General features: G+C 42.1%; 1 protein-coding gene across 2 annotated transcripts; it reads left to right on the plus strand.

The window, feature by feature from the left end:
* On the plus strand, nt 1-25,707 carry LOC139456074 (RWD domain-containing protein 4-like). Of its 2 annotated transcripts, none has more exons than XM_071237581.1 (7): nt 1-60; nt 5,407-5,493; nt 6,959-7,039; nt 11,033-11,142; nt 11,733-11,778; nt 17,089-17,196; nt 25,278-25,707. In XM_071237581.1, the coding sequence occupies exons 2-7, from the start codon at nt 5,470-5,472 to the stop codon at nt 25,482-25,484; spliced, it is 576 nt and encodes a 191-aa protein (XP_071093682.1). In that variant the 5' UTR covers nt 1-60; nt 5,407-5,469; the 3' UTR covers nt 25,485-25,707. The 2 variants fall into 2 exon arrangements, with proteins under 2 accessions (XP_071093682.1, XP_071093683.1); XM_071237582.1 differs by having other exon boundaries at nt 10-64.
* The last annotated feature ends 1,150 nt before the right edge of the window (nt 25,708-26,857 follow it).

Raw genomic sequence — 26,857 nt, forward strand, 5'->3', positions numbered from 1 at the left:
CTGAATCATGGGAAGTAAAAATGGCTGCGCCCATAGCCAAAGCATGATCCCCTCCGTATGGTAGGTGAGGTGCCATTGCACACGTCAAATGTAACGACATAATAATGATCTGAATAATTGTGTGTTTTTCAATGTCAGTAATTAGGATCGCCTCGCCCGATTGAAAGCAGGTGTGACGCATGAACATTGTCTGTAAACTAAATGAATCTGTTTTCGCGCACGTCATTTAGAATCGTGATCGGCCATCGGTTACGCTGCAGTATGCAATTCTACTAAATTCTAGCGTAATACATGTAGTACACAAGCGGGACAAATGGCAGTTTGTTGAGTTTAATCACTCCATTATTACCTAGTTGTGGTTGTTATTAGAATCAGCACTGGTTGATTACACTTTTGGTTCATATCCTCAAAATTACATGGTTTTGCAAAAAAAATTGTTCACATACAATGTGAAATGATACTCTGTGAATGTCGGGTGCGGCTGCGTTGATACAGCCGCAGCAGCGGTAGCACATTGAAAAGAACACACCAGATGATTGTTAAAAATGGGATGTCCAAAATGTCAACGGAATATTGGCCCAACTGACATGCCAGAACATCACTGACTGCTTCTGGTCCCGTTAGGTGTCACCCTATCTCATCCGAGACAGGTTCTTTTGGGGGACAGGTCTGGAGAAACCTCTGTTGGTGGGTGCAATTTCGTACCCCTACAAAGATAAATTTTTTACCCCAGACCGCAAGTATGATTTCATACTCCTATTCAATAAGCAATATATTACGTTATGTGAAATAACCCAATGAAATAAGCAATAAACCACAGAAACTCAGTGATAGTGTGTTTAACATAATATATTTGTATGGAGAAAAACAATCACTCTCTATACTAATGTTTAAATGTGAATGCAAATACTCTTTTACCTGTGATGTTTTTGGTTGTGTATGTTGTATGATGATACATGTAATTGTATGCATAGTTGTATGTTTGTGTATATACTGAACTGCAAATGTCAGAAAATAATGCATGAAAGTTTCCCATTAAAATGTCAATAAAACCTTCATAGGGTGAGAAGCAAACTGTATGAACGTCGAAGCTTATCACTATTTTGTACCTCTTAGAATCTAGATCTTACGCAATGTTTACTATGTGTGACTTCATGTTTACACTGACAGCCGCACAACAACCAGCTGTATCGTGGAATAAAGTAGTTCCTCATAACGAGAGGCGACATAAACGTATATATGCTCAACGTGCTCTACAGGAACAACTTTTGTAGTTTCTTTACAGCAAATGTAAGATGAGAAATGTCTGATAAGAACTACCTCAGTATGTCAGTCACAATGATAGCCCGTCGTAATACATTTACATCAAGTACAAGACGTCAAAATGGCCGACATGATAAAAGTGTCGGGAATGATTTCGGAAATTGTTAATGAACCTGTGGCTGTTACATGCTTTTATTCATCATTGATCAACTGGTCGATCATTGTGATTAAAGATGTGTTAATAAGACACTAAGTAAAATTCATAGATTGCTGTAGACTGTCACTGTCAGCCTAGACACGGATCAAGTCAATACTTCGATAGTGTGGATGTGCATTTCTTCGTTTTGTTCTCTAAGGTTCTGTCGTAGCGAGGATATTCGTAAACGATCTTTCAGTCAAACTCTCTGACGTTGCTCAATGTATACTGAAAAGCTGAGTTGAAGATTAAAGGGGCACTGATCTAACGCAATTCCCCGGGACTGGTTGTTGCCTTTGTTATTGTTTTATCCCAGTGAGTACCCGGATGTATAGCAGAAATCTAGACTAGTTCGCGACCTCTGCTGCGCCATTCGTAAGTGCATTAGTCACTTTTATGGGTAGTAATAAGGGCGTATGGTCACATTGATCAACAAAATGAAATACAGATTTCGAGATAATAAGGAAATGTAGGTATCTTTGTGGGTAGCATCGGTAATGGTGACGAAATTTTGATAAGTCACTTGCTTGGTAATTTTGCAATTTTCGTTTACACTATTTTGACTTGCAACACAAAGTAAATATTTCACCCAATCATTGCTTTTTTATAGTGTGTATATTTTTTTCGGGTCAAAATGTGTAACATTTTCAAATTTATTAAACGCCTAAATATTCAGTTATTTTACAAAGTGACTGAAAAAACATTCCATCTGTATTATTATGATAACGAATTCCAAACCTTTTGATGTTCAATGTCATCACCAAGAGACTGAAAATGTTACGTTGTAAAGTACATTTCTATGTTGTTTAGCTTCTAATCCTACATAATAATCTGTTGTGATGTTTTTATGCCCTTTTGATCGTCTTAATCAATTTTAGTCAGTCTGAAAAATGTCCCAACCAAGACGTAAAGGAACAAGAACGAATCGGTTCAATGCTACAGCGAATGAAGGAGAAAAAAATGCAAATACCATAATTACAACCTACCAAATTTATGTGTATAAATTTTAGGCAGCTTCCTTGTTCGAGGAATGTATCCGTGAATATCCACACAAAGGAACAATATCCCACTCGTCTGCAGCTGTACAAAGAAACTTATTCGATGTCACGTGTCTCTGTAACAATCAATTTTTTTAAAACATATATATCGTTTCGGGATATTATAACCCATGTTCGTTTCTCAACTGATCACCTAGATTGTTTCAGGTGTTTCATATAGGTGTCAAGTCTCAAGGGTCGGCTGAGAAAGCCCATGTGACAACTATTCCTAAATATTCCCACGGTTCCTAAAAAATCCATTGTGATAGATAACAATGAGCAATCAATCACCATATTATTAGGTAACCCTTTGAACAAAGTATGTTGTTTTTACATAGACACTTCACGCCATGATATGAGTGTATTCCCTTTGTTTTAGTAAACTTAGACGTGTAAACACTCCCTTTTGACATATCCACTGTGCAAGATAACAGTGATTAATCAATCAACGTATTTTCTGTTAATCCTTTGATGACTAGGAACGATCTGTTGATATACAAAAAAAGTAAATCAACTGATCATTCACCTCTTCCTGGGCTGCCACATGCATATTACATAACACACATTTCATCTCACTTCAAACCTGGATTTAGATTGAATAATTACCCCAGACACAATAAATGCCAAATGGGAACCTTTGTCGGGTAATCTAAGTGGTGCTACCACTAATTGTACCTGTAATAAATTCATTAACTGAGCATCAAGTGAATGACGACAAATACACAAGTGTAGGGTTATACGAGAAAACGTGGATGACAACAAGGGAGTAGTAATCGTATTATCGACGCAAGCCGAAATCCGAAAAATGCTTTCACTGCATGGATACTTTTTTTAAGTATTAAACTATAACCATCTGGGGTATTTCCAAATGCAATATGCAATTCTACTAAATTCTAGCGTAATACATGTAGTACACAAGCGGGACAAATGGCAGTTTGTTGAGTTTAATCACTCCATTATTACCTAGTTGTGGTTGTTATTAGAATCAGCACTGGTTGATTACACTTTTGGTTCATATCCTCAAAATTACATGGTTTTGCAAAAAAAATTGTTCACATACAATGTGAAATGATACTCTGTGAATGTCGGGTGCGGCTGCGTTGATACAGCCGCAGCAGCGGTAGCACATTGAAAAGAACACACCAGATGATACTGCATGGATACTTTTTTTAAGTATTAAACTATAACCATCTGGGGTATTTCCAAATGACGACATCCGATGAGCTCCGCTGTTCTTTTTTTCTGTTTGTTTAGGCTGAAGAAATTAATTAACATGCGCCCTTTGTCGAAATCTTTATAGGTCACAGTTAACCAATCAGTGTTTATGCAAAAATGCATAAAACAAATATTGCCTCCAGCTTCCAAGTTTATTTAGCTGTCCTTGCAGACGGTAGCCCAGTCTCTTGTCACGCTCAGTTGCGTTGGGTATTATCCGGGTACTCACGGGGGAAAAAACAATAACAAAGGCAACAACCAGTCCGGGGAATTGCGTTAGATCAGTGCCCCTTTAAAGGGTCTAAATGATTTGAAAGAACGCTTCTGTATGTATTCGTGCAAGGGAATTCCCAGGGTTCCCTTAGGAATGTGGAAGAAGTCCGTCAGTGTTTACATCAAGAACACGGTCTCATGAAACACGTATGAACATCAAATTTTGTCGTTCAGTCACTTACGAACGTCAATTTCTTGGAAATGTGACCGATCTCTTGTCCAATAAAAAGCTGTGTATCATGTAAACTTCAAATTAAAAAAATTATAACCTTATAAATGTATACTAAGCGAGATTAAATATGGTACAAAATTTCTCATTTTAAGAGGTACAAAATTTCTAGGGTTACAAATTCGTTTGGGGTGCGAAATTATCGCAACCCCCATGGCAGTACAGCAATATTATGCTGCCTCCAAAAGTCTGTTTCAACACGTACAGTGTGTGGGCATTATCCTGCTGCTATGGTATGGCACGTCCCTGCATTTGCACAAGGAGTAGAACATTTTACATGAACTATGTTGGTCATGTTGATCCGGTAGTGTACGCCATTCAAATTACCATTAACAATGAGTTGTGGTGCCACCCCATACCATTATGCTAAAACGCTCTCCTGGATGCTTGTAGACCCTTGCACGACCATCAGAGCTGTCTACATGAGACCTGGACTCATCTCTGAAAAGTATACTGTCCCAGTCTTCTCCTTGGTATTTATTCCATAGATGCAACAACCGAATATGGTTGTCTTGTTGACATGACTTCACACACCGGCGACAGACACATTGCAAGTCATGAGTGTTGCCATGTTGTTGATAAAGTCTCCAAAGAGAGAATATTGTGTTTCTATTAAGATTAAAATGTGTGGCAATTTTGTTTTGCACCATTCCTGTTTGTAAATGTTTGATTTTCCATAAGTAAGTTTGTGTAAGCGTTATTTAAGTTCAAGCAAAAGTGTTTTTATGAGCACTTGACAGCTAAGCAATCATTGGATGCTGTTTACAGTCAATAACCGTGTGTGACTGAGTATCATGCTCCCAACAAACACGCAAACATCCAAATTGCAAGCTGTGTATGAACATGCACATGCAATTTGTGAACTACGACCTTAAGTTTGAGATGTCTTCATGAATATGTATTGAAAGACAAAAAACTTTTTAACTTTACATGAAACAGTTACTTATTTTCGTTACCATTATAAAAATGGACCACTTTAATATCCACACTAACAAAGCTCATGTATGAGACAATAACACTTTGATTTTTTTACATATCCTCCAGGAATTTGTCGAAGAGAAAACCGACAAATATACAAATATCTAGATTTGACTAGACCTTGTTATTGTACCTGGTGCACAGCCTATCCAGGATATCTTTTGTTTTGGTTGACATGGTAGTGTTTTTCCTCATTGTCGTTTTCTTGTCTGTAGCATACGTCGTGACAATGAGCAGTGAGAGCGTGAACCAAACACCCTGATCTCGCTCACTCAGGCATGTCTTGCCAGGAACAGCAAGAGGTACGTGACAATAGTTGAGGTGAGAAACATCATTGCACTGATGTTGATGTTAGCATCATCCATAAGGCAGAATCTCCTTGTACCTCACATGTAGAATTTTCACCTTTGTTCAAGACATTAAAATTGAAATTCTTGAATGTTTGCTTTTTCCTATCAACAGTGATAAAAATTAAGCTGAAACCTCCTCTCTTCAAGACAGAGCTACAGATAAGCTGTGTAGTACCATAAAATACCCCCCAAAGTATTCAATTAACTTGTGTACAGAAACGCATGCATTGAATGAAAGACTCAAATGGATAAAAACAGCTCTGGTAAATACCCATTGTAACTTGTGTACAGAAACGCATGCATTGAATGAAAGACTCAAATGGATAAAAACAGCTCTGGTAAATACCCATTGTAACTTGTGTACAGAAACGCATGCATTGAATGAAAGACTCAAATGGATAAAAACAGCTCTGGTAAATACCCATTGTAACTTGTGTACAGAAACGCATGCATTGAATGAAAGACTCAAATGGATAAAAACAGCTCTGGTAAATACCCATTGTAACTTGTGTACAGAAACGCATGCATTGAATGAAAGACTCAAATGGATAAAAACAGCTCTGGTAAATACCCATTGTAACTTGTGTACAGAAACGCATGCATTGAATGAAAGACTCCAATGGATAAAACAGCCCTCATAAAAACCCAATGTAACTTGTGTACAGAAACGCATGCATTGAATGAAAGACTCAAATGGATAAAAACAGCTCTGGTAAAAACCCAATGTAACTTGTGTACAGAAACGCATGCATTGAATGAAAGACTCAAATGGATAAAAACAGCTCTGGTAAATACCCATTGTAACTTGTGTACAGAAACGCATGCATTGAATGAAAGACTCCAATGGATAAAACAGCCCTCTTAAAAACCCAATGTAACTTGTGTACAGAAACGCATGCATTGAATGAAAGACTCAAATGGATAAAAACAGCCCTCTTAAAAACCCAATGTAACTTGTGTACAGAAACGCATGCATTGAATGAAAGACTCCAATGGATAAAACAGCCCTCATAAAAACCCAATGTAACTTGTGTACAGAAACGCATGCATTGAATGAAAGACTCAAATGGATAAAAACAGCTCTGGTAAATACCCATTGTAACTTGTGTACAGAAATGCATGCATTGAATGAAAGACTCAAATGGATAAAAACAGCTCTGGTAAATACCCATTGTAACTTGTGTACAGAAATGCATGCATTGAATGAAAGACTCAAATGGATAAAAACAGCTCTGGTAAATACCCAATGTAACTTTTTAGCATCTGTACAAAGGAGCTAAATTCCGAAACACAATTACGAGCCAATTTACTTTCCGAGTCAAGCTTATAGTTAGAACCCTTATATACACCCAACACGTTATCTGGAGCTCAGTCAAGGGCTTCTGCGCTGACAGGTAGATGTGTGTGTTTCCTACAGGAGGAACTGGAGGTGCTGCACTCTATCTATGATGGCGACGGGAAGTTTAAACAGATCAGCCCCACCTGCTTCCAGTATAAGGTAGGTGAATGGAATAGGTCATCAGCAACCCATGCTTGCCGTAAAAGGCGACTATGCTTGTCGTAAGAGGCATCTTGTGGGCAGGCCTCAAAGTTAATTTTTTCCAGGTAGCCTGTGGTAAAATCAACAAGACAAGCCCAAATTTTAGGTAGCCAAAAACATTTGAAATTATCTTTTATCAAATAACTATTATATACAATGTACATGTATTGTGTACAAGTCATAGCACTAGGCTCGAAACTGTATATTAGTATACTTGATTTTTGTTATTTCTGACTCGAATGATGCAATTTGTTTTACTAGATGACATAGATATATCATTGCTTATCCAATGAGCATTGTCAACTAAAATAAAATCGTAGTTACATTATAATTATGTATTTCTGTTCATTGTCGACTTTTTGAGGAATTATTCCCGAGTACAGTTATTAATAGCAGATATGTTTTCCACGATCTGAGTTCTTTTCGTTGGCATGCAGGAGACAATTGACAATCTGTCATTAACAGATTTCTATAGGTTTTCGACAATGTGTGTTTAGATCGTAACTGAATATATTCAAAGTAATAAGACATTAAAACTGAATACCGGTGTTGTAAATGGTGTTACCATTTCATTATGCAATGAATATTGTTCCAGGTTCACTCTTTTGTTAAATTAGCAAATGATTTATTTCCCGCAAAAGGCGCTCAGTAACATGAAGAAATACCTCTGTTTTCGAAACTTGGTATGAATAACACGTTCAACGAAGACTCTCATATGACACATCACTAGAAAGATTGTTTTTTAATCTACACGGTCGTAACATCACTTGGTGTCTGCATCTGTAGCAATTCTAACATGGAATTTTATTGGATAAAAATTGGTTTCTAATGACGCGTACTTGCCGAAATCTGCTTTAAGGTTCGTGATTGGTCAAATTTGAGCATGTGACCTAAGGCAGCCAATCAAATTACAGCTATGGTACTGTCCTTGTGTGTTATGAATTTCAGATTTTGACAAAAGATTTTTGTTAAACCTTGTTAATCCTAATGTTTTAAAGCAAGAAATTGCGATCTATATTTCAAATATGGAACTTCATGGATGTTTCATGCTTGGTTATGAGCTTTGACAAAGATTTTTCATGCTTATATTTTGGCATCAAACAACGTGTCCGAGTGAGGCGATGAAAGCCGAGATGTATTTGACTTAAAGGGACACTGATCTAACGCAATTCCCCGGGACTGGTTGTTGCCTTTGTTATTGTTTTTTCCCAGTGAGTACCCAGATGTATAGCAGAAATCTAGACTAGTTCGCGACCTCTGCTGTGCCATTCGTAAGTGCATTAGTCACTTTAATGGGTAGTAATAAGGGCGTATGGTCACGTTGATCAACAAAATGAAATACAGTTTTCAAGACAATAAGGAAATGTAGGTATCTTTGTGGGTAGCATCGGTAATGCAAACGAAGTTTTGATAAGTCACTTGCGTGGTAATTTTGCGATTTTCGTTTACACTATTTTGACTTGCAACACAAAGTAAATATTTCACCTGAGCATTGCTTTCTTTTATAGTGTGTATATTTTTTTACTGTCAAAATGTGGAACAAATTTATTAAACGTCTTAATATTCAGTTATTTTACAAAGGGACTGAAAAACATTTCCATCTGTATTATTATGATAACGAATTCCAAACATTTTGATGTTTAATGTCATCACCAAGAGACTGAAAATGTTACGTTGAAAAGTACAATTCTTTGTTGTTTGGCTTCTAATCCTACATAATAATCTGTTGTGATGTTTGTAGGCCCTTTTGATCGTCTTAATCAATCTGGACAGAAATGACTGAAATATTCACACATTTTATAAATTGCCTGAGAGTGTCACCTTTTACAAATTGACGGTAATACATACACGCTTACAAAGGAAAAGACCTGTGAAAACAACGTCTATCGCGCATTGAAGAATTTCCCAACCAAGAATCGGTTCAAATGAAGGAAAACAAAATGCAAATACCATAATTACAACCTACCAAATTTATGTGTATAAATTTTAGGCAGCTTCCTTGTTCGAGGAATGTATCCGTGAATATCCACACAAAGGAACAATATCCCACTTGTCTACAGCTATACAAAGAAACATATTCGATGTCACGTGTCTCTGTAACAATCAAATATTTTAAAAGATATATATATCGTTTCGGGATATTATAACCCGTGTTCGTTTCTAAACTGATCACTTGGATTGTTTCAGGTGTTTCACATAGGTGTCAAGTCTCAAGGGTCGGCTGAGAAAGCCCACGTGACAACTATTTTCATAACATCCACGGTTCCTAAAAATCCATTGAGTGATATTCCCTTTGTTTAAGTAAACCTAGAGATGTAAACACTCACTTTTGACATATCCACTGTGCAAGATAACAGTGATTAATCAATCAATGTATTTTCTGTTAATCCTTTGATGACTAGGAACAATCCGTTGATATACAAAAAAAAGTAAATCAACTGATCATTCACCTCTTGCTGGTCTGCCATGTGCATATTACATAACACACATTTCACCTCACTTTAAACCTGGATTTAGATTGAATAATTACCCCAGACACAATAAATGTCAAATGGGCACCTTTGTCAGGTAATCTAAGTGGTGCTACCACTAATTGTACCTGTAATATATTCATTAACTGAGCATCAAGTGAATGACGACAAATACACAAGTGCAGGGTTATACGAGAAAACGTGGATGACAACAAGGGAGTAGTAATCGTATTATTGACGCAATCTGAAATCCGAAAATGCTTTCACTGCATGGATACTTTTTTTAAGTATTAAACTATAACCATCTGGGGTATTTCCAAATGACGACATCCAATGAGCTCCGCCGTTCTTTTTGTCTCTTTGTTTAGGCTGAAGAAATTATTTAACATGGGCCCTATGTCGAAACCTTTATAGATCACAGTTAACCAATCAGTGTTTATGCAAAAATGCGTAAAACAAACATTGCCTCCAAGCCAAGTTTATTTAGCTGTCCCTGCAGACGGTAGCCCAGTCTCCGGTCACGCTCAGTTGCGTTGCGTATCATCCGGGTACTTACGGGGGAAAAACAATAACAAAGGCAACAACCAGTCCGGGGAATTGCGTTAGATCAGTGCCCCTTTAAATTAAATGTGATTGAACGAAAAGATGGAAAAAACAACTAAGATGTAAGTTTGACAACTTTTAGAAATATTTTTGTTCATAGTATTTATTACCTTACTTTGTATAATATATTTAAAATTTTGCTTCAAACGTCTTTATTTTGCACTTTGACATGTTCGATGTGGACTCGACGAAGTGTGTGTCTGAGAATTTTATTTTCAATAACATTGTGGAAAATAGTGAATATTTTTTTAATCTATCTATAAAAAAATATAAATTGAAATGGAAAACGTACTTTGAACATTGTGACAGTTTACATAACCGAACCCCTCGTAATGCTGCATTGAGCTACGGGAATGTTAATGAAAGAGATGATGAGTACGGTGAATGCATACCATTGCGACTTTGAAAACACTGGCGATCGAGAAAATAGCATCACAAATGTCAATCAAATTATTTATGTTTGTTTCTACGTATGTGAAGCAATGGAATTTAGTCACCACAAGATACTTTTCAAGGTAGTCATTTGGTGACCTCTGAATTTTTGTAAGAGACATTGAAATTTAGGTCTCAATGGTGACCGTTTTAGTCGCAACTTTGAGGCCTGATGGGATTGGGTGGTCAGACTCGCTGACTTGGTTGAGGCATGTCATTGTATCCCAATTGTGTAGATCGATGCTCATGATGTCAATCAATGGATTGTCTGGTCCAGACTCAATTATTAACAGACCGGCTGTCATAAAGCTGCAATATTGTTGAGTGCGGCGTTAAACAACAAAGAAAGAAACAAGGTAGGTGCTGGCCCCGATATGACAACAGCTTGTTGAACTGAGTTCAGTATTGTCTGTGATAACATCAGTGTCCTTGTGTGGTGTTCCAGTACGGCGAGGATGGGGATCATCAGGCGTTCCTGGTGGAGATATCCTGGGGTGACAGTTACCCCGAAGAAGCCCCCAACGTCAACCTCGACCTCTTCTACAACAAGCACATGTATGACAACTGTTTTTCTTTTCTGTAACATTTTATCTTTCACAAAAAATTAAATTGACAAAATGTCTTTTTTGTTTTGGTTGTAATCGCTTCAGTACTTTAATCAATCGTATACTTTTATTGGGGAAAAGGCATAGCCATGTGGAATCAAAGGAACCAAACTGAAAATAGATAAACTTTTAAAACTACTTAAAAACGTATATCTAATTGAGAAATTTATTGCTATAACAAAAGATAACAAATTAACTTTAACAAAAAATGTTCTCAGCATTTGATTATTGCCTCCTTGTTGATAAATGCTTTGTGTAATTCTGATTGTAAGTTGCAACCTTCGTAAGTTTGAAATATAATACTGTTTGTTTCAAAACCTTTACATTTTTTCATCTTTATTGTGTCATACTATTGCAATCAGAAATATGTTTTGACTGAATACTGAAGTACTTTACATCGCAGGGGACAATATAAAAATAATAAAAAATTATAACTTCTACAATGAACACATGTACACTAAACAAGTTCTTCAGGAAATTGAATAATAGAATTCTGTTGTTATTGATTATAATGTTGCTAAGTATGACATCTCCCTACAGACTTGATGGCGTGAAGGCGAAAGTACGAAGTGGGATCCTGGAGGAGGTGAGTGTCTGAGTGGGAAGTCCACATCCAGAAGCAGATAAGGCCGACTCTGAGCCAAGTGAGCTTTCATCACTTATGAGTTTTAGTCTGTCGTGGAAATTTACTTGTCCTCACCAATGATGACACTTGACTTTCTTTGAATCCAAATGTCAATATGGCAACGACAACAGGCATATTGAAAAAGCAATAATTCAAAAGCCGGTACACTTGACACTCTCGCCAAATGGGTGTTGGGCTTGATTTCTGAGTCGTCATAATAATCCAAGTGATCCTATCAAATATAGAAATATTTCACTTGCATTACAATCTTCAAGCCTTTCTTCATCATACTGCTACTTTATTTTTTAAGAAATTCAAAGCCCCAGCATAGCACTTAAACATAGTCCTCAAACATCTTACCAGTGATGCTTACGAACCCCTTGAAGAAACTGGATTCGAACATCTGACAAAGAAAACTTTGCTACAGCTGCCAGATTGCTATAGATTTCAGCCGCGCTTGATTCGACAATGTGACATCTGGGGTCTCTGATGGGATTGCAAAGAATAAACTGCCAGGTTAACCAGACAGATAGTTTCACATTCCATTTTTATCATCTATCCTTGGTTCTGAAGATATAGACCATCGGTGGTCTAATGGTAGAGAGTTCGCAAGATGTTTCCATGAGTTTAGTTGAACAGATCCCGATTTGAGCCACACATCTCGTGGGTCCACCCACCAACCTTGGGAGTCAAGCAAATAGTATGAGTCAGGATAAGGTGAAATATGTATTTTGGGGTGTACAAATATTTATGTTTTAGTCTGTTTTCAGTCGTACAAATGGCTACAAATGGGTATCTCTCATACCTCTGGTCGCACGTTTAAAAGAAAGCCAGAAGCTGGAATGTAAACATTAAACTTGTTTCAGTCCGGTTGCGCACCTCCCTATGACATGTCACAAATCTCTCAGCACGCCTCTGAGCTGGTCGCTAGTTTGTATTCTACTAGTACTTATTGTGTGTCTACAGTTGTTGTTCTAATACAGTAATAATATGTCTTACCTGTAGACTCCTTGAATGTAATCCTTGGTAATCCATTGTTTGTGTTCAACACGCGTTTCACTGTTTGACTTGATTATACACGTGGCAACATGTCTGGCTTTTCTGCCTCGTGTCAAAGAATAATACTGTCTAAAGTAGATCCTCACAAGTATTATCCTTCCTGCATAATTAAGGATGGATTTTCAATGTGTTCGTGGGATAAACGTTGTAAAGAATGTGAGCTCTTAAATAATCTTTTATTGGTATCTTCGTGTGTTGGCGAAGCGGGCTACTGACCAGCGCTACCATCAGAGTAGGTCATCGGGTGGATCCCTGGACTCTGCAGCCTCTACATCTGGCCCTGTGGGTGGCGCGTCGGCCACACCCAAGAAATCAGTTGATAAAGACCTGCCCCAGTCAACTTATGTTTTCGACAAGACACGTGACCGTTTGCCTGCTGATGATACTACCCACACGACTGATCTTCGTCAATCGGTTGATCGAGAGCGTCACTCAGCCACCCCTGTTGCGACAGGACTGGCTTGTGAAGACGACCATGAGGGGACTACGGTCTTCAGTCTGTCCGTCTGTCGTCCTACCAACGACAATAAGGACGTCGTGCAGGTCGACAGTGAACACAGATCCCACTCTACAAGTCGTTCCCGCCCCGGGACGACAGGTCGAGTGCCTCGTCGAGAGACAGTAAACGACACGAGGAAGTTGTCGCCTTCGAGGTCGTCAGGAGTTTGATTCGGACGATAACTACGATGGGGATCGTAGTACTTCTACAGTTAGAGATCATAGCCCTCGTTCCCATTGGGACGTGTGACGCTCTCGAAGGGAGTTTTTTGGAGATCAGCGTCGTAGAGATAATGATCGATCGTCATCCTCGTCTCACTTTAATATCGACCCGGCTTTGATAGGCCAGATCACGGCGGCGGTACTCGCCTTGACGTCGTGGACCGAGAAGGGACCATGGATCATCAATCTGTACACCGGTTCCTTCATCTACGCCTACACAATCGACGTCGACGATGGATTGTGACGACAGCCTGGCTATGGCTTGGCTATCTCATTTTTCTGCCTGAGTTATCAAAAGATGATGACAAACCGCGAGCCTCCGTTCATACTACACCTATTCGTAGACGCATCATTGGAAGGCTGGGGAGCACATTTCAGGGACGACCAAGCGGCCGGGCTGTGGTCGCCAGAAGAAAAGGTCCTCTACGTCAACTGCCTTGAGATGGAAGCAGTGATTCGGGCGGTCGTGTTCTGGAAACTTCGACTCCGTCAGAAACGGCTGATGATATAGTCAGACAACTCCACAGTCGTCCACTGCATCAACAAACAGGGAAGGACTCGGTCGGCGGCCCTTCTGGGACTGCCTCCATGGCCTAGTGGTAGAGAGTCCGCCCGGAGAGCGGAAGGTCGGGGGTTTGATGTCTAGACGCTTACGCGTTCGCCAACGGCGCTGTTACCATCGATACTGGAGACAGTTCATCAAACGGCCAACCTACATCTGCTTTGGTTGCGACATATTGGCCAGCTGGAACGTGGTTCCCGGAACATCTTCAGATCATCGATCAGCCAACCGTTCCCGATCGAGACGACCTCCTTCTTCATCCTCACAACGATCACTCCGGTCATCTCGGCGTCTGAAAGGGTCGACGATCTCGACATATCTGGCAGCTTTGGCTTCAGTGGTGCCGTCTCCTACGGGCGACAGGCTCACTAAAGTACCGGAGTTGCAGAAGATTCTACGTGCCTTCATGGTTGAAGATCAGTCACTTTAATTCCGACTGCCGGCCCGGGACCTCGATATCTTTGTGCGCAACCTGTCTAGTCAGACATACGAGCCTCTCGATCAGGTCACGTTCGACAATGTCTCAGAAAACGACTTTCCTTCTCTTGCTGGCTACGGCAGCGAGAGTATCGGAAATACATGCCATTGACGTCGATCGGATTACGTTCGATCAGTGTAACCATGGCAATGTCCATCTTGGTGTCAGATGGGATTTTTAGAGCGAAAAATCACATTCCTGGCCAAGATTCGAGAATCTTCCACATTCCTTCCTTGTCTGCCATTATGGGCCCTCATGATCACTCTGATCTCACCCTGTGCCCAGTTCGTGCGCTTCGTATTTACCTGCAGCGATCTGAACAGCGACGACAACATTTTTGACGGCTGTTCATGCCGCTCTCAACCAATGCAAAGAAAGAGATTACACGTTATACTCTCTCCTTTTGGTTGGGAGCAGTCATTCTCAGAGCTTATGAGGCGCAAGGACTCGCACCTCCCGCCTCCTCTCATCTGCATGAAGTTCGAGCCATAGCTTCAACATGAGCACACAGTTTGGTCCTCTCGTAGTGGCACAATCTATTCTTCCAGAAAGACAGTGAATTTGTGCTTTATTCACTTTGGACTTTTTGCTCGACACTTTGTGCCAGATAACAGGTTACAATAAAAACTGCTTCTGGCTTCCTTTTATTTGTGCGACTAGAGGTATGAGAGATACCCATTTGTACCCATTTGTACGACTGAAAACAGACCAATAAAACATCGCTTTTAATCTGAAAAACCCATACTTATTCTAAGTCATACGATATAGCGCCCAGTTGGCCATTATTGACCATAAAAAAATGATATCGATCGTCACAGAAAGCAAAATGGCGGTCAATCAAGATTCAATATACGACTAGCTACTGAAAACAATAAAATCTGCAAATCCTCATTGTATGTCAACCAAGTGAAAGTCGTTAGCTACGACTTACAAATGATCGTCCAGACTTTGAGGGTTTGGCAGATCCGCTCGACTGATCTGCATCGGTCGACTGGCTGTCGTCACGCTTTCGCTTCTTGTATGAGGTTACGTATCGTAGCATTGTGAGGATAATGAGGTACATCAATGATGCAAGGTATTTATGTACAGTTGTAAACACCTTTCACTCAAATTAACAAGATGTTCTCAGTAATTAATCCTCGATTAATCAGTGTCAACTCAGTTTATTGCCTATTACAGTGATTGACCGATAGGACTATCATGTAGTTACAATGTATTTACAGCAATCATAACAAACAAAGCTTGTCAGTGTAGATAATCTTCATTGTGTTACAACTGCAGACAGAAACTGCTCTGTCCTAACTGTTGATCATGTCCGGTCAAAATTTAAGAATGTCCAGACAATTCTTTTTAAAATGTCCGGACAGAAAAATTTTAATGTCCGGTAAGCAATATTTTAAACCGGACATTTGATATTCCCAATCGGACATGTCCGGCGAATATGACGGTCTCCAGACCCCTGCCGCCCGCCCCTCCATATCTGTTTCCGGTGTACATGTTTCAGTCGTAAGGGTTAGCGGAAACAGAGAGTGACGAGTGTTCTGGTGTGGTCACATGCTTCTGGTGCGACTGCACGGCGGTAGGGTGCATTCACTTTTCGTACAAAATGTTGTGAAATTTGGTATTTTTTACTTATGCTGCATTACTCCTTAATGCATTCACTACTTACTTTACGACAAAAAACTTGGACAGCGCACCGGCGATGGTCCTGGGTGAACATAAATAAACTGTTCCTGAATGAACAGTTAATTCCAAAGGCTAATTACCCTGGAACCATGACATCTATATACCTCGAAACACTTTATTGTCGTTAATTATAAGATGCTAATCCCAATTGTTAATCCTCATTGTATTGTATATCGACTGTCTGCCATCCTGAACGAGATGTGAAAGTATGTCACTGATGGATTACTGTTCTTTACATTTATGACTTACTAAATGTCACGTGACCTTGGTTGTATAAGCCTTGGTCCAGATATGAAAATCAGAGAGACAGAGAAAGAGAGAGAGACAGGTCTTACTCTTAGCCTAGATAGGGCTAGGCTGGGTGCTCCGGGGCACCAAGACAGCAACCAATTTGGGACACCCATTGTCTGAATGAACTTTTAATTCCAAAGGCTACAACAGTCAAAATAGGCAACTATCTCCGACATTATGTTGGTCACTTCTTGCTATTTGTTAGGTGGCTGTTGTTGACATGTCAGACTGTGGCAAGTTATCCAGGTGAGCTACAGTGCCATGGCAACTGTTTTGACAGCTAAAACTTTTTATTATTTTTTTGTTTGTATAATTGTTTTGTCTGTTTTTGCAAGAATTGATTTTTTTTAATTTAGGAAGACTTGCATTATAGTGTATGGGTTCCCTAAAACGTGAATTATTTGTTTGATGATGAAATTGTCACCTTTTCATTGTATTTGCTATCACAATCCTGACATCTGCAATTGTTCTTTAGGTGGAGAATCTCTTGAGTTCCCCGATGACGTTCTCACTGTTTGAGTGGGTGAAGGACAACCTCGCCTCGCTTCTTGAAGAACAGCCTGAGTCTGCCCCAGTCAACCAGGTCAGCCAGGATTATCTCCCTTGCATGGCTGCCAGATTTATCTCCCTAGCATGTCTGTTCTGTACACAATATAAGACGTACCCTGACATGGTAGTGATACAAGTGACACAGTGTCTCAAGTAACAAAAGGAAGGAATTTATGCATTTTTTACCCCCTGAAAATTCACGCACTCACTTGCAAGGTTACTACCCTTTGGAAATCGTGTGCAGATACATCCTTCATGCAAAAGAAAATGTTTTCATTATACAGGAAAAATTGGGAACAAAAATCTTAACTAAGCCTCTTTTCCTCTGCTGGCCAACTGACTAACTCAAATCACAATTCCACTTTCCTGTCTCTCACAAATGGCCGACATGGTCAATACAGGGACCTAGGAAGTGTGAGACATCCCCCCTGGACGCATCTCAACTACCTGATCTCCCCTAGTTCAGTCACCTGTACAAGCCTCTAAAACAACCTGATCCCCCTAGTTCAGTCACCTGTCCAAGCCTCTAAAACAACCTGATCCCCGCTAGTTCTGTCATCTGTCCAAGCCTCTAAAACAACCTGATCCCCCTAGTTCAGTCACATGTCGAAGCCTCTAAAACAACCTGATCCCCCTAGTTCAGTCACATGTCCAAGCCTCTAAAACAACCTGATCCCCCTAGTTCAGTCACATGTCCAACTCTAAAACTACCTGACCCCCCCACCCCTAGTTCAGTCACATGTCCAACTCTAAAACTACCTGATCTCTCCTAGTTCAGTCACCTGTACAAGCCTTTAAACCAACCTGATCCCCCTAGATCAGTCACATGTCCAACTCTAAAACTACCTGATCCCCCCTAGTTCAATCACATGTCCAAGCCTCTTAAACAACCTGATCTCCCCTAGTTCAGTCACATGTCCAAGCCACTAAAACAACCTGATCCCCCCCCTAGTTCAGTCACATGTCCAAGCCTCTATAACAACCTGATCCTCCCTAGTTCAGTCACATGTCCAACTCTAAAACAACCTAATCTCCCCTAGTTCAGTCACATGTCCAAGCCACTAAAACAACCTGATCCCCCCCCTAGTTCAGTCACATGTCCAAGCCTCTAAAACAACCTAATCTCCCCTAGTTCAGTCACCTGTCCAAGCCTCTAAAACAACCTGATCCCCCCTAGTTCAGTCACATGTCCAACTCTAAAACAACCTAATCTCCCCTAGTTCAGTCACATGTCCAACTCTAAAACAACCTGATCCCCCCCCTCCCCTAGTTCAGTCACATGTCCAAGCCTCTAAAACAACCCGATCCCCCCTAGTTCAGTCACATATCCAAGCCTCTAAAACAACCTGATCCCCCCCTAGTTCAGTCACATGTCCAACTCTAAAACAACCTAATCTCCCCTAGTTCAGTCACATGTCCAACTCTAAAACAACCTGATCCCCCCCCCCCCTAGTTCAGTCACATGTCCAACTCTAAAACAACCTAATCTCCCCTAGTTCAGTCACATGTCCAACTCTAAAACAACCTAATCTCCCCTAGTTCAGTCACATGTCCAACTCTAAAACAACCTGATCCCCCCCTCCCCTAGTTCAGTCACATGTCCAACTCTAAAACAACCTGATCCCCCCTAGTTCAGTCACATGTCCAAGCCTCTAAAACAACCTGATCCCCCCTAGTTCAGTCACATGTCCAACTCTAAAACAACCTGATCCCCCCCCCCCCTAGTTCAGTCACATGTCCAACTCTAAAACAACCTAATCTCCCCTAGTTCAGTCACATGTCCAACTCTAAAACAACCTAATCTCCCCTAGTTCAGTCACATGTCCAACTCTAAAACAACCTGATCCCCCCCTCCCCTAGTTCAGTCACATGTCCAACTCTAAAACAACCTGATCCCCCCTAGTTCAGTCACATGTCCAAGCCTCTAAAACAACCTGATCCCCCCTAGTTCAGTCACATGTCCAACTCTAAAACAACCTGATCCCCCTTAGTTCAGTCACATGTCCAAGCCTCTAAAACAACCCGATCCCCCCTAGTTCAGTCACATATCCAAGCCTCTAAAACAACCTGATCCCCCCCTAGTTCAGTCACATGTCCAACTCTAAAACAACCTAATCTCCCCTAGTTCAGTCACATGTCCAAGCCACTAAAACAACCTGATCCCCCCCCTAGTTCAGTCACATGTCCAACTCTAAAACAACCTGATCCCCCCTAGTTCAGTCACATGTCCAACTCTAAAACAACCTGATCCCCCCTAGTTCAGTCACATGTCCAAGCCACTAAAACAACCTGATCCCCCCTAGTTCAGTCACATGTCCAACTCTAAAACAACCTGATCCCCCCTAGTTCAGTCACATATCCAAGCCTCTAAAACAACCCGATCCCCCCTAGTTCAGTCACATGTCCAACTCTAAAACAACCTGATCCCCCCTAGTTCAGTCACATGTCCAAGCCACTAAAACAACCTGATCCCCCCCCTAGTTCAGTCACATGTCCAAGCCTCTAAAACAACCTAATCTCCCCTAGTTCAGTCACCTGTCCAAGCCTCTAAAACAACCTGATCCCCCCTAGTTCAGTCACATGTCCAACTCTAAAACAACCTAATCTCCCCTAGTTCAGTCACATGTCCAACTCTAAAACAACCTGATCCCCCCCTCCCCTAGTTCAGTCACATGTCCAACTCTAAAACAACCTGATCCCCCCTAGTTCAGTCACATGTCCAAGCCTCTAAAACAACCCGATCCCCCCTAGTTCAGTCACATATCCAAGCCTCTAAAACAACCTGATCCCCCCCTAGTTCAGTCACATGTCCAACTCTAAAACAACCTAATCTCCCCTAGTTCAGTCACATGTCCAACTCTAAAACAACCTGATCCCCCCCCCCCCCTAGTTCTGTCATCTGTCCAAGCCTCTAAAACAACCCGATCCCCCCTAGTTCAGTCACATGTCCAACTCTAAAACAACCTAATCTCCCCTAGTTCAGTCACATGTCCAACTCTAAAACAACCTAATCTCCCCTAGTTCAGTCACATGTCCAACTCTAAAACAACCTAATCTCCCCTAGTTCAGTCACATGTCCAACTCTAAAACAACCTGATCCCCCCCCCCCCTAGTTCTGTCATCTGTCCAAGCCTCTAAAACAACCTGATCCCCCCTAGTTCAGTCACATGTCCAACTCTAAAACAACCTAATCTCCCCTAGTTCAGTCACATGTCCAACTCTAAAACAACCTGATCCCCCCCCCCCCCCTAGTTCTGTCATCTGTCCAAGCCTCTAAAACAACCTGATCCCCCCTAGTTCAGTCACATGTCCAACTCTAAAACAACCTAATCTCCCCTAGTTCAGTCACATGTCCAACTCTAAAACAACCTGATCCCCCCCCCCCCCCCCTAGTTCAGTCACCTGTACAAGCCTCTAAAACAACCTAATCTCCCCTAGTTCAGTCACATGTCCAACTCTAAAACAACCTAATCTCCCCTAGTTCAGTCACATGTCCAACTCTAAAACAACCTGATCCCCCCCCCCCCCTAGTTCTGTCATCTGTCCAAGCCTCTAAAACAACCTGATCCCCCCTAGTTCAGTCACATGTCCAACTCTAAAACAACCTAATCTCCCCTAGTTCAGTCACATGTCCAACTCTAAAACAACCTGATCCCCCCCCCCCCCTAGTTCTGTCATCTGTCCAAGCCTCTAAAACAACCCGATCCCCCCTAGTTCAGTCACATGTCCAACTCTAAAACAACCTAATCTCCCCTAGTTCAGTCACATGTCCAACTCTAAAACAACCTGATCCCCCCCCCCCCTAGTTCAGTCACCTGTACAAGCCTCTAAAACAACCTGATCCCCCTAGTTCAGTCACATATCCAACTCTAAAACAACCTGATCCCCCCTAGTTCAGTCACATGTCCAAGCCTTTAAAACAACCTGATCCCCCTAGATCAGTCACATGTCCAAGCCTCTAAAACAACCTGATCCCCCCTAGTTCAGTCACATGTCCAACTCTAAAACTACCTGATCCCTCACTAGTTCAGTCACATGTCCAACTCTAAAACAACCTGATCCCCCCCTAGTTCAATCACATGTCCAAGCCTCTAAAACAACCTGATCCTCCCTAGTTCAGTCACATGTCCAAGCCTCTAAAACAACCTGATCCCCCCTAGTTCAGTCACATGTCCAACTCTAAAACAACCTGATCTCCCCTAGTTCAGTCACATGTCCAAGCCTCTAAAACAACCTGATCCCCCCTAGTTCAGTCACATGTCCAACTCTAAAACAACCTGATTCTCCCTAGTTCAGTCACATCTCCAAGCCTCTAAAACAACCTTATCTCCCCTAGTTCAGTCACATGTCCAAGCCTCTAAAACAACCTGATCCCCCCTAGTTCAGTCACATGTCCAAGCCTCTAAAACAACCTGATCCCCCCCTAGTTCAGTCACATGTCCAAGCCTCTATAACAACCTGATCCTCCCTAGTTCAGTCACATGTCCAAGCCTCTAAAACAACCTGATCCTCCCTAGTTCAGTCACATGTCCAAGCCTCTAAAACAACCTGATCCCCCCTAGTTCAGTCACATGTCCAACTCTAAAACAACCTGATTCTCCCTAGTTCAGTCACATCTCCAAGCCTCTAAAACAACCTTATCTCCCCTAGTTCAGTCACATGTCCAAGCCTCTAAAACAACCTGATCCCCCCTAGTTCAGTCACATGTCCAAGCCTCTAAAACAACCTGATCCCCCCCTAGTTCAGTCACATGTCCAAGCCTCTAAAACAACCTGATCCCCCCTAGTTCAGTCACATGTCCAAGCCTCTAAAACAACCTGATCCTCCCTAGTTCAGTCACATGTCCAAGCCTCTAAAACAACCTGATCCCCCCTAGTTCAGTCACATGTCCAACTCTAAAACAACCTGATCCTCCCTAGTTCAGTCACATGTCCAAGCCTCTAAAACAACCTGATCCCCCCTAGTTCAGTCACATCTCCAAGCCTTTAAAACAACCTGATCCCTCACTAGTTCAGTCACATGTCAAACTCTAAAACAACCTGATCCCCCCTAGTTCTGACACATGTCGAAGCCTCTAAAACAACCTGATCCCCCCTAGTTCAGTCACATGACCAAGCCTCTAAAACAACCTGATCCCCCTAGTTCAGTCACATATCCAACTCTAAAACAACCTGATCCCCCTAGTTCAGTCACATATCCAACTCTAAAACAACCTGATCCCCCCCTAGTTCAGGCACATGTCCAAGCCTCTAAAACAACCTGATCCCCCTAGTTCAGTCACATATCCAACTCTAAAACAACCTGATCCCCCTAGTTCAGTCACATGTCCAACTCTAAAACAACCCGATCCCCCCTAGTTCAGTCACATGTCCAAGCTTCTAAAACAACCTGACCCCCCTTAGTTCAGTCACATGTCCAACTCTAAAACAACCCGATCCCCCCTAGTTCAGTCACATGTCCAAGCTTCTAAAACAACCTGACCCCCCTTAGTTCAGTCACATGTCCAACTTTAAAACAACCTGATCCCCCCTAGTTCAGTCACATGTCCAAGCTTCTAAAACAACCTGACCCCCCTTAGTTCAGTCACATGTCCTACTCTAAAACAACCTGATCCCCCCTAGTTCAGTCACATGTCCAAGCCTCTAAAACAACCCGATCCCCCCTAGTTCAGTCACATGTCCAAGCCTCTAAAACAACCTGATCCCCCTAGTTCAGTCACATGTCCAAGCCTCTAAAACAACCCGATCCCCCCTAGTTCAGTCACATGTCCAAGCCTCTAAAACAACCCGATCCCCCCTAGATCAGTCACATGTCCAAGCCTCTAAAACAACCTGATCCCCCTAGTTCAGTCACATGTCCAACTCTAAAACAACATGATCCCCCCTAGTTCAGACACATGTCCAACTCTAAAACAACATGATCCCCCCTAGATCAGACACATGTCCAAGCCTTTAAAACAACCTGATCCCTCACTAGTTCAGTCACATGTCCAAGCCTCTAAAACAACCTGATCCCCCCTAGTTCAGTCACATGTCCAAGCCTCTAAAACAACCTGATCCCCCCTAGTTCTGACACATGTCCAAGCCTCTAAAACAACCTGATCCCCCCTAGTTCAGTCACATGTCCAAGCCTCTAAAACAACCTGATCCCCCCTAGTTCAGTCACATGTCTAACTCTAAAACAACCTGATCCCCCTAGTTCAGTCACATGTCCAACTCTAAAACAACATGATCCCCCCTAGTTCAGTCACATGTCCAAGCCTCTAAAACAACCTGATCCCCCCTAGTTCAGTCACATGTCCAAGCCTCTAAAACAACCCGATCCCCCCTAGATCAGTCACATGTCCAACTCTAAAACAACCTGATCCCCCCCCCCCCTAGTTCAGTCACATGTCCAAGCCTCTAAAACAACCTGATCCCCCCTAGTTCAGTCACATGTCCAACTCTAAAACAACCCGATCCCCCCTAGTTCAGTCACATGTCCAAGCTTCTAAAACAACCTGACCCCCCTTAGTTCAGTCACATGTCCAACTCTAAAACAACCTGATCCCCCCTAGTTCAGTCACATGTCCAAGCCTCTAAAACAACCCGATCCCCCTTAGTTCAGTCACATGTCCAACTCTAAAACAACCTGATCCCCCCTAGTTCAGTCACATGTCCAAGCCTCTAAAACAACCCGATCCCCCTTAGTTCAGTCACATGTCCAACTCTAAAACAACATGATCCCCCCTAGTTCAATCACATGTCCAAGCCTCTAAAACAACATGATCCCCCCTAGTTCAGTCACATGTCCAAGCCTCTAAAACAACCTGATCCCCCCCTAGTTCAGTCACATGTCCAAGCCTCTAAAACAACCTGATCCCCCTAGTTCAGTCACATGTCTAACTCTAAAACAACCTGATCCCCCCCTAGTTCAGTCCCATGTCCAAGCCTCTAAAACAACCTGATCCCCCCTAGTTCAGTCACATGTCTAACTCTAAAACAACCTGATCCCCCCTAGTTCAGTCATCTATCCAAGCCTCTAAAACAACCTGATCCCCCCTAGTTCAGTCACAAGACACCATAAATTGGTTATGGGGTGACATAAGCTACTCAAGCACACCAACCGATCACAGTGGCCTAGCTAATCAATCACAAGTCAACCTTTGGTCCACCTTTACTGTAAACTCAGAGGAGCGGTCGGGTAGCCTAGTGGTTAAAGCGTTCACTCTTCACGCTAAAGACCCGGGTTCTATTCCCGACATGGCTAAAATGTGTGAAGCCCATTTCTTGTGTCCCCCGCCATGATATTGCTGGAATGTTGCTAAAAGCAGCGTAAAACCATGCTCACTCACTCACTCACTACTGTAACATCAGTAACCTTTGTGGTAACAATACATGGTGACTCTTTGCTTAACTTAAATAATGCTCACATATAACACATCCCTCCTGTTGTTACCCTGTCTAGCGCTTGGCATTAAGGGGCTAAAACAAGGACTGGTCAGCTCGGTGTCTGAGTGGGATATTCATGTTAAACTGCGGCATGGTATCTCAGTGGACTAGCACTATAGATTGCCATCAGTCCTAACTAGTACAGACAGACACACACACTCAGACACACACAAACACACACACACACACACACACACACACACACACACACACACACACACACACACACACACGCATCACTATGTGAATTCAATCATCTTAGATGCGGCGTTTAACCCCATTTCACTGCGCCCAAACATACCCCTCATCATACCCTGGCAGCTTCCTGTTTCTGCCTGTTCAGACGCTGCCTGACTGAGACTGCAACGGACCATGATAGAGGCACACGCATCAAACAAACCCCTCCATCTTTTATTCAAGCCGATGCACTTTAACTGATTCCAACGCCACTTTTAGCAATTTTCCAGCAATATCATGGTGGGGATCACTGGAAAATGGGCTTCACACATTGTACCCATGTGGGGAATTGAACCCGGGTCTTCGGAGTGACGAGTCAATGCTTTAACCACTAGGCTGCTCTACAGCCCTGTTTAAACTTAAGAACAAGTGAGTGTTTCACTGAACATGTAAACATGCCTGCTTCTGCCAGTTTCTGTGTCTGGATAGTCTATGTTTTTGTCCTTAGGCTGAGAGCAAGAGTGACACCATTCTGGCTGAGGATAATTCCCCCGAGAAGAAAAAGGAGAAGAAGGAACAGATGACAAAAGCCCAGAAGAGGAAGTACTTTGACAAATATGGCGCCAACACAGACCGCCCGAGGGGCTGGGACTGGGTGGATGTGGTCAAGCATCTCAGTCAAACCGGGGGACAACAGCAGAAGAATGATTCTTGACCTGGATGGGGATTAGTACTCGTGGCACTCGAGGGAGGGGTTAATACACGTGGCACTCATGGGAGGGGCTAGCACAAGCTCTCGTGGGGGAGGGAGGGTTAATTTGGGCTCTTGTGGGTGAGGGAGGGTTAAGACAGGTTCTCGGAGGGTTAATACAGGCTCTTGTAGGGGAGGGAGGGTTAATACAGGCTCTTGTGGGGAGGTAGGGTTAATACAGGCTCTTGTGGGGAGGGAGGGTTAATACAGGCTCTCGTAGGGGAGGGAGGGTTAATACAGGCTCTCGTAGGGGAGGGAGGGTTAATACAGGCTCTTGTAGGTGAGGGAGGGTTAATACAGGCTCCTGTGGGGGAGTAAGGGTTAATTCAGGCTTTTGTGGGGGAGAAATGGTTCATTTAGGCTCTCGTGGGTGAGGAAGGGTTAATACAGGCTCTTGTGGGTGAGGGAGGGTTAATAGGGGCTCTTGTAGGTGAGGGAGGGTTAATATAGGCTCTTGTGGTGTGAGGGAGGGTTAATACAGGTTCTCGTTGATGAGGAAGGGTTAATACGGGCTATTGTGGGTGAGGAAGGGTTAATGCAGACTTGTTGGAAGGGAAGGTTAATACAGGCTCTTTTGGGTGAAGGAGTGTTAATAGGGGCTCTCATGGGGGAGGGAGGGTTAATATAGGTTCTTGTGGGGGAGGGGGGATTAATACACGACACTCTCCTGGGTCTGTATAGGGGATGAGGGCTCTGATGACATTGAGAAACATTTGCTATGTCGTGAAAATGTGCTTTGAATTGAGTTTTGGGCAGAGTGTGGGAATCTTGAATATGCTTGAGGATCAATGGCCTTCCATTGACTGAAAATAGATGGAACGGTTTCCAACTTAATTTGACTTCTGTTGATGATAATTACTTGCCTCAGGGTAACAGGATAGCTAAAGAGTTGCCGGCTGGTCCACACACAACTCCAGAGGATTTAGATCATCCTAAGATTGATACGCTGCTTTTAGCACTATTCCAGCAATAGCACGACGGGGGACACCAGAAATGGGCTTTACACATTGTACCCATGTGGGGAATCGAACCTGGGTCTTTGACATGACAAGCAAGCACGTTAATCACTAGGCTACCTGGACGTCCCCATAATGATGAATACAATCAGGGAGGGTCAAGGTCACCCTACAGATGACATACAATTTGGGAGGGTCAAGATCAGCTAAAGATGGCATATATTTTGGGAGGGTCAAGGTCACGCTTAAGTTGGCATACATTTTGGGATGGTCAAGGTCATGCTAAAGTTGGCATACATGAAAACTTATGAATGTGAATAGTGTCATAACATTTTTTTATAATCAAATACTAGAAATATATCTCGATGTTTAGAGTTCCTG

This window comes from Haliotis cracherodii, unplaced genomic scaffold (assembly GCF_022045235.1).
Source record: "Haliotis cracherodii isolate W230 unplaced genomic scaffold, xgHalCrac1.p SCAF_11, whole genome shotgun sequence".
NCBI lineage: Eukaryota > Metazoa > Mollusca > Gastropoda > Lepetellida > Haliotidae > Haliotis > Haliotis cracherodii.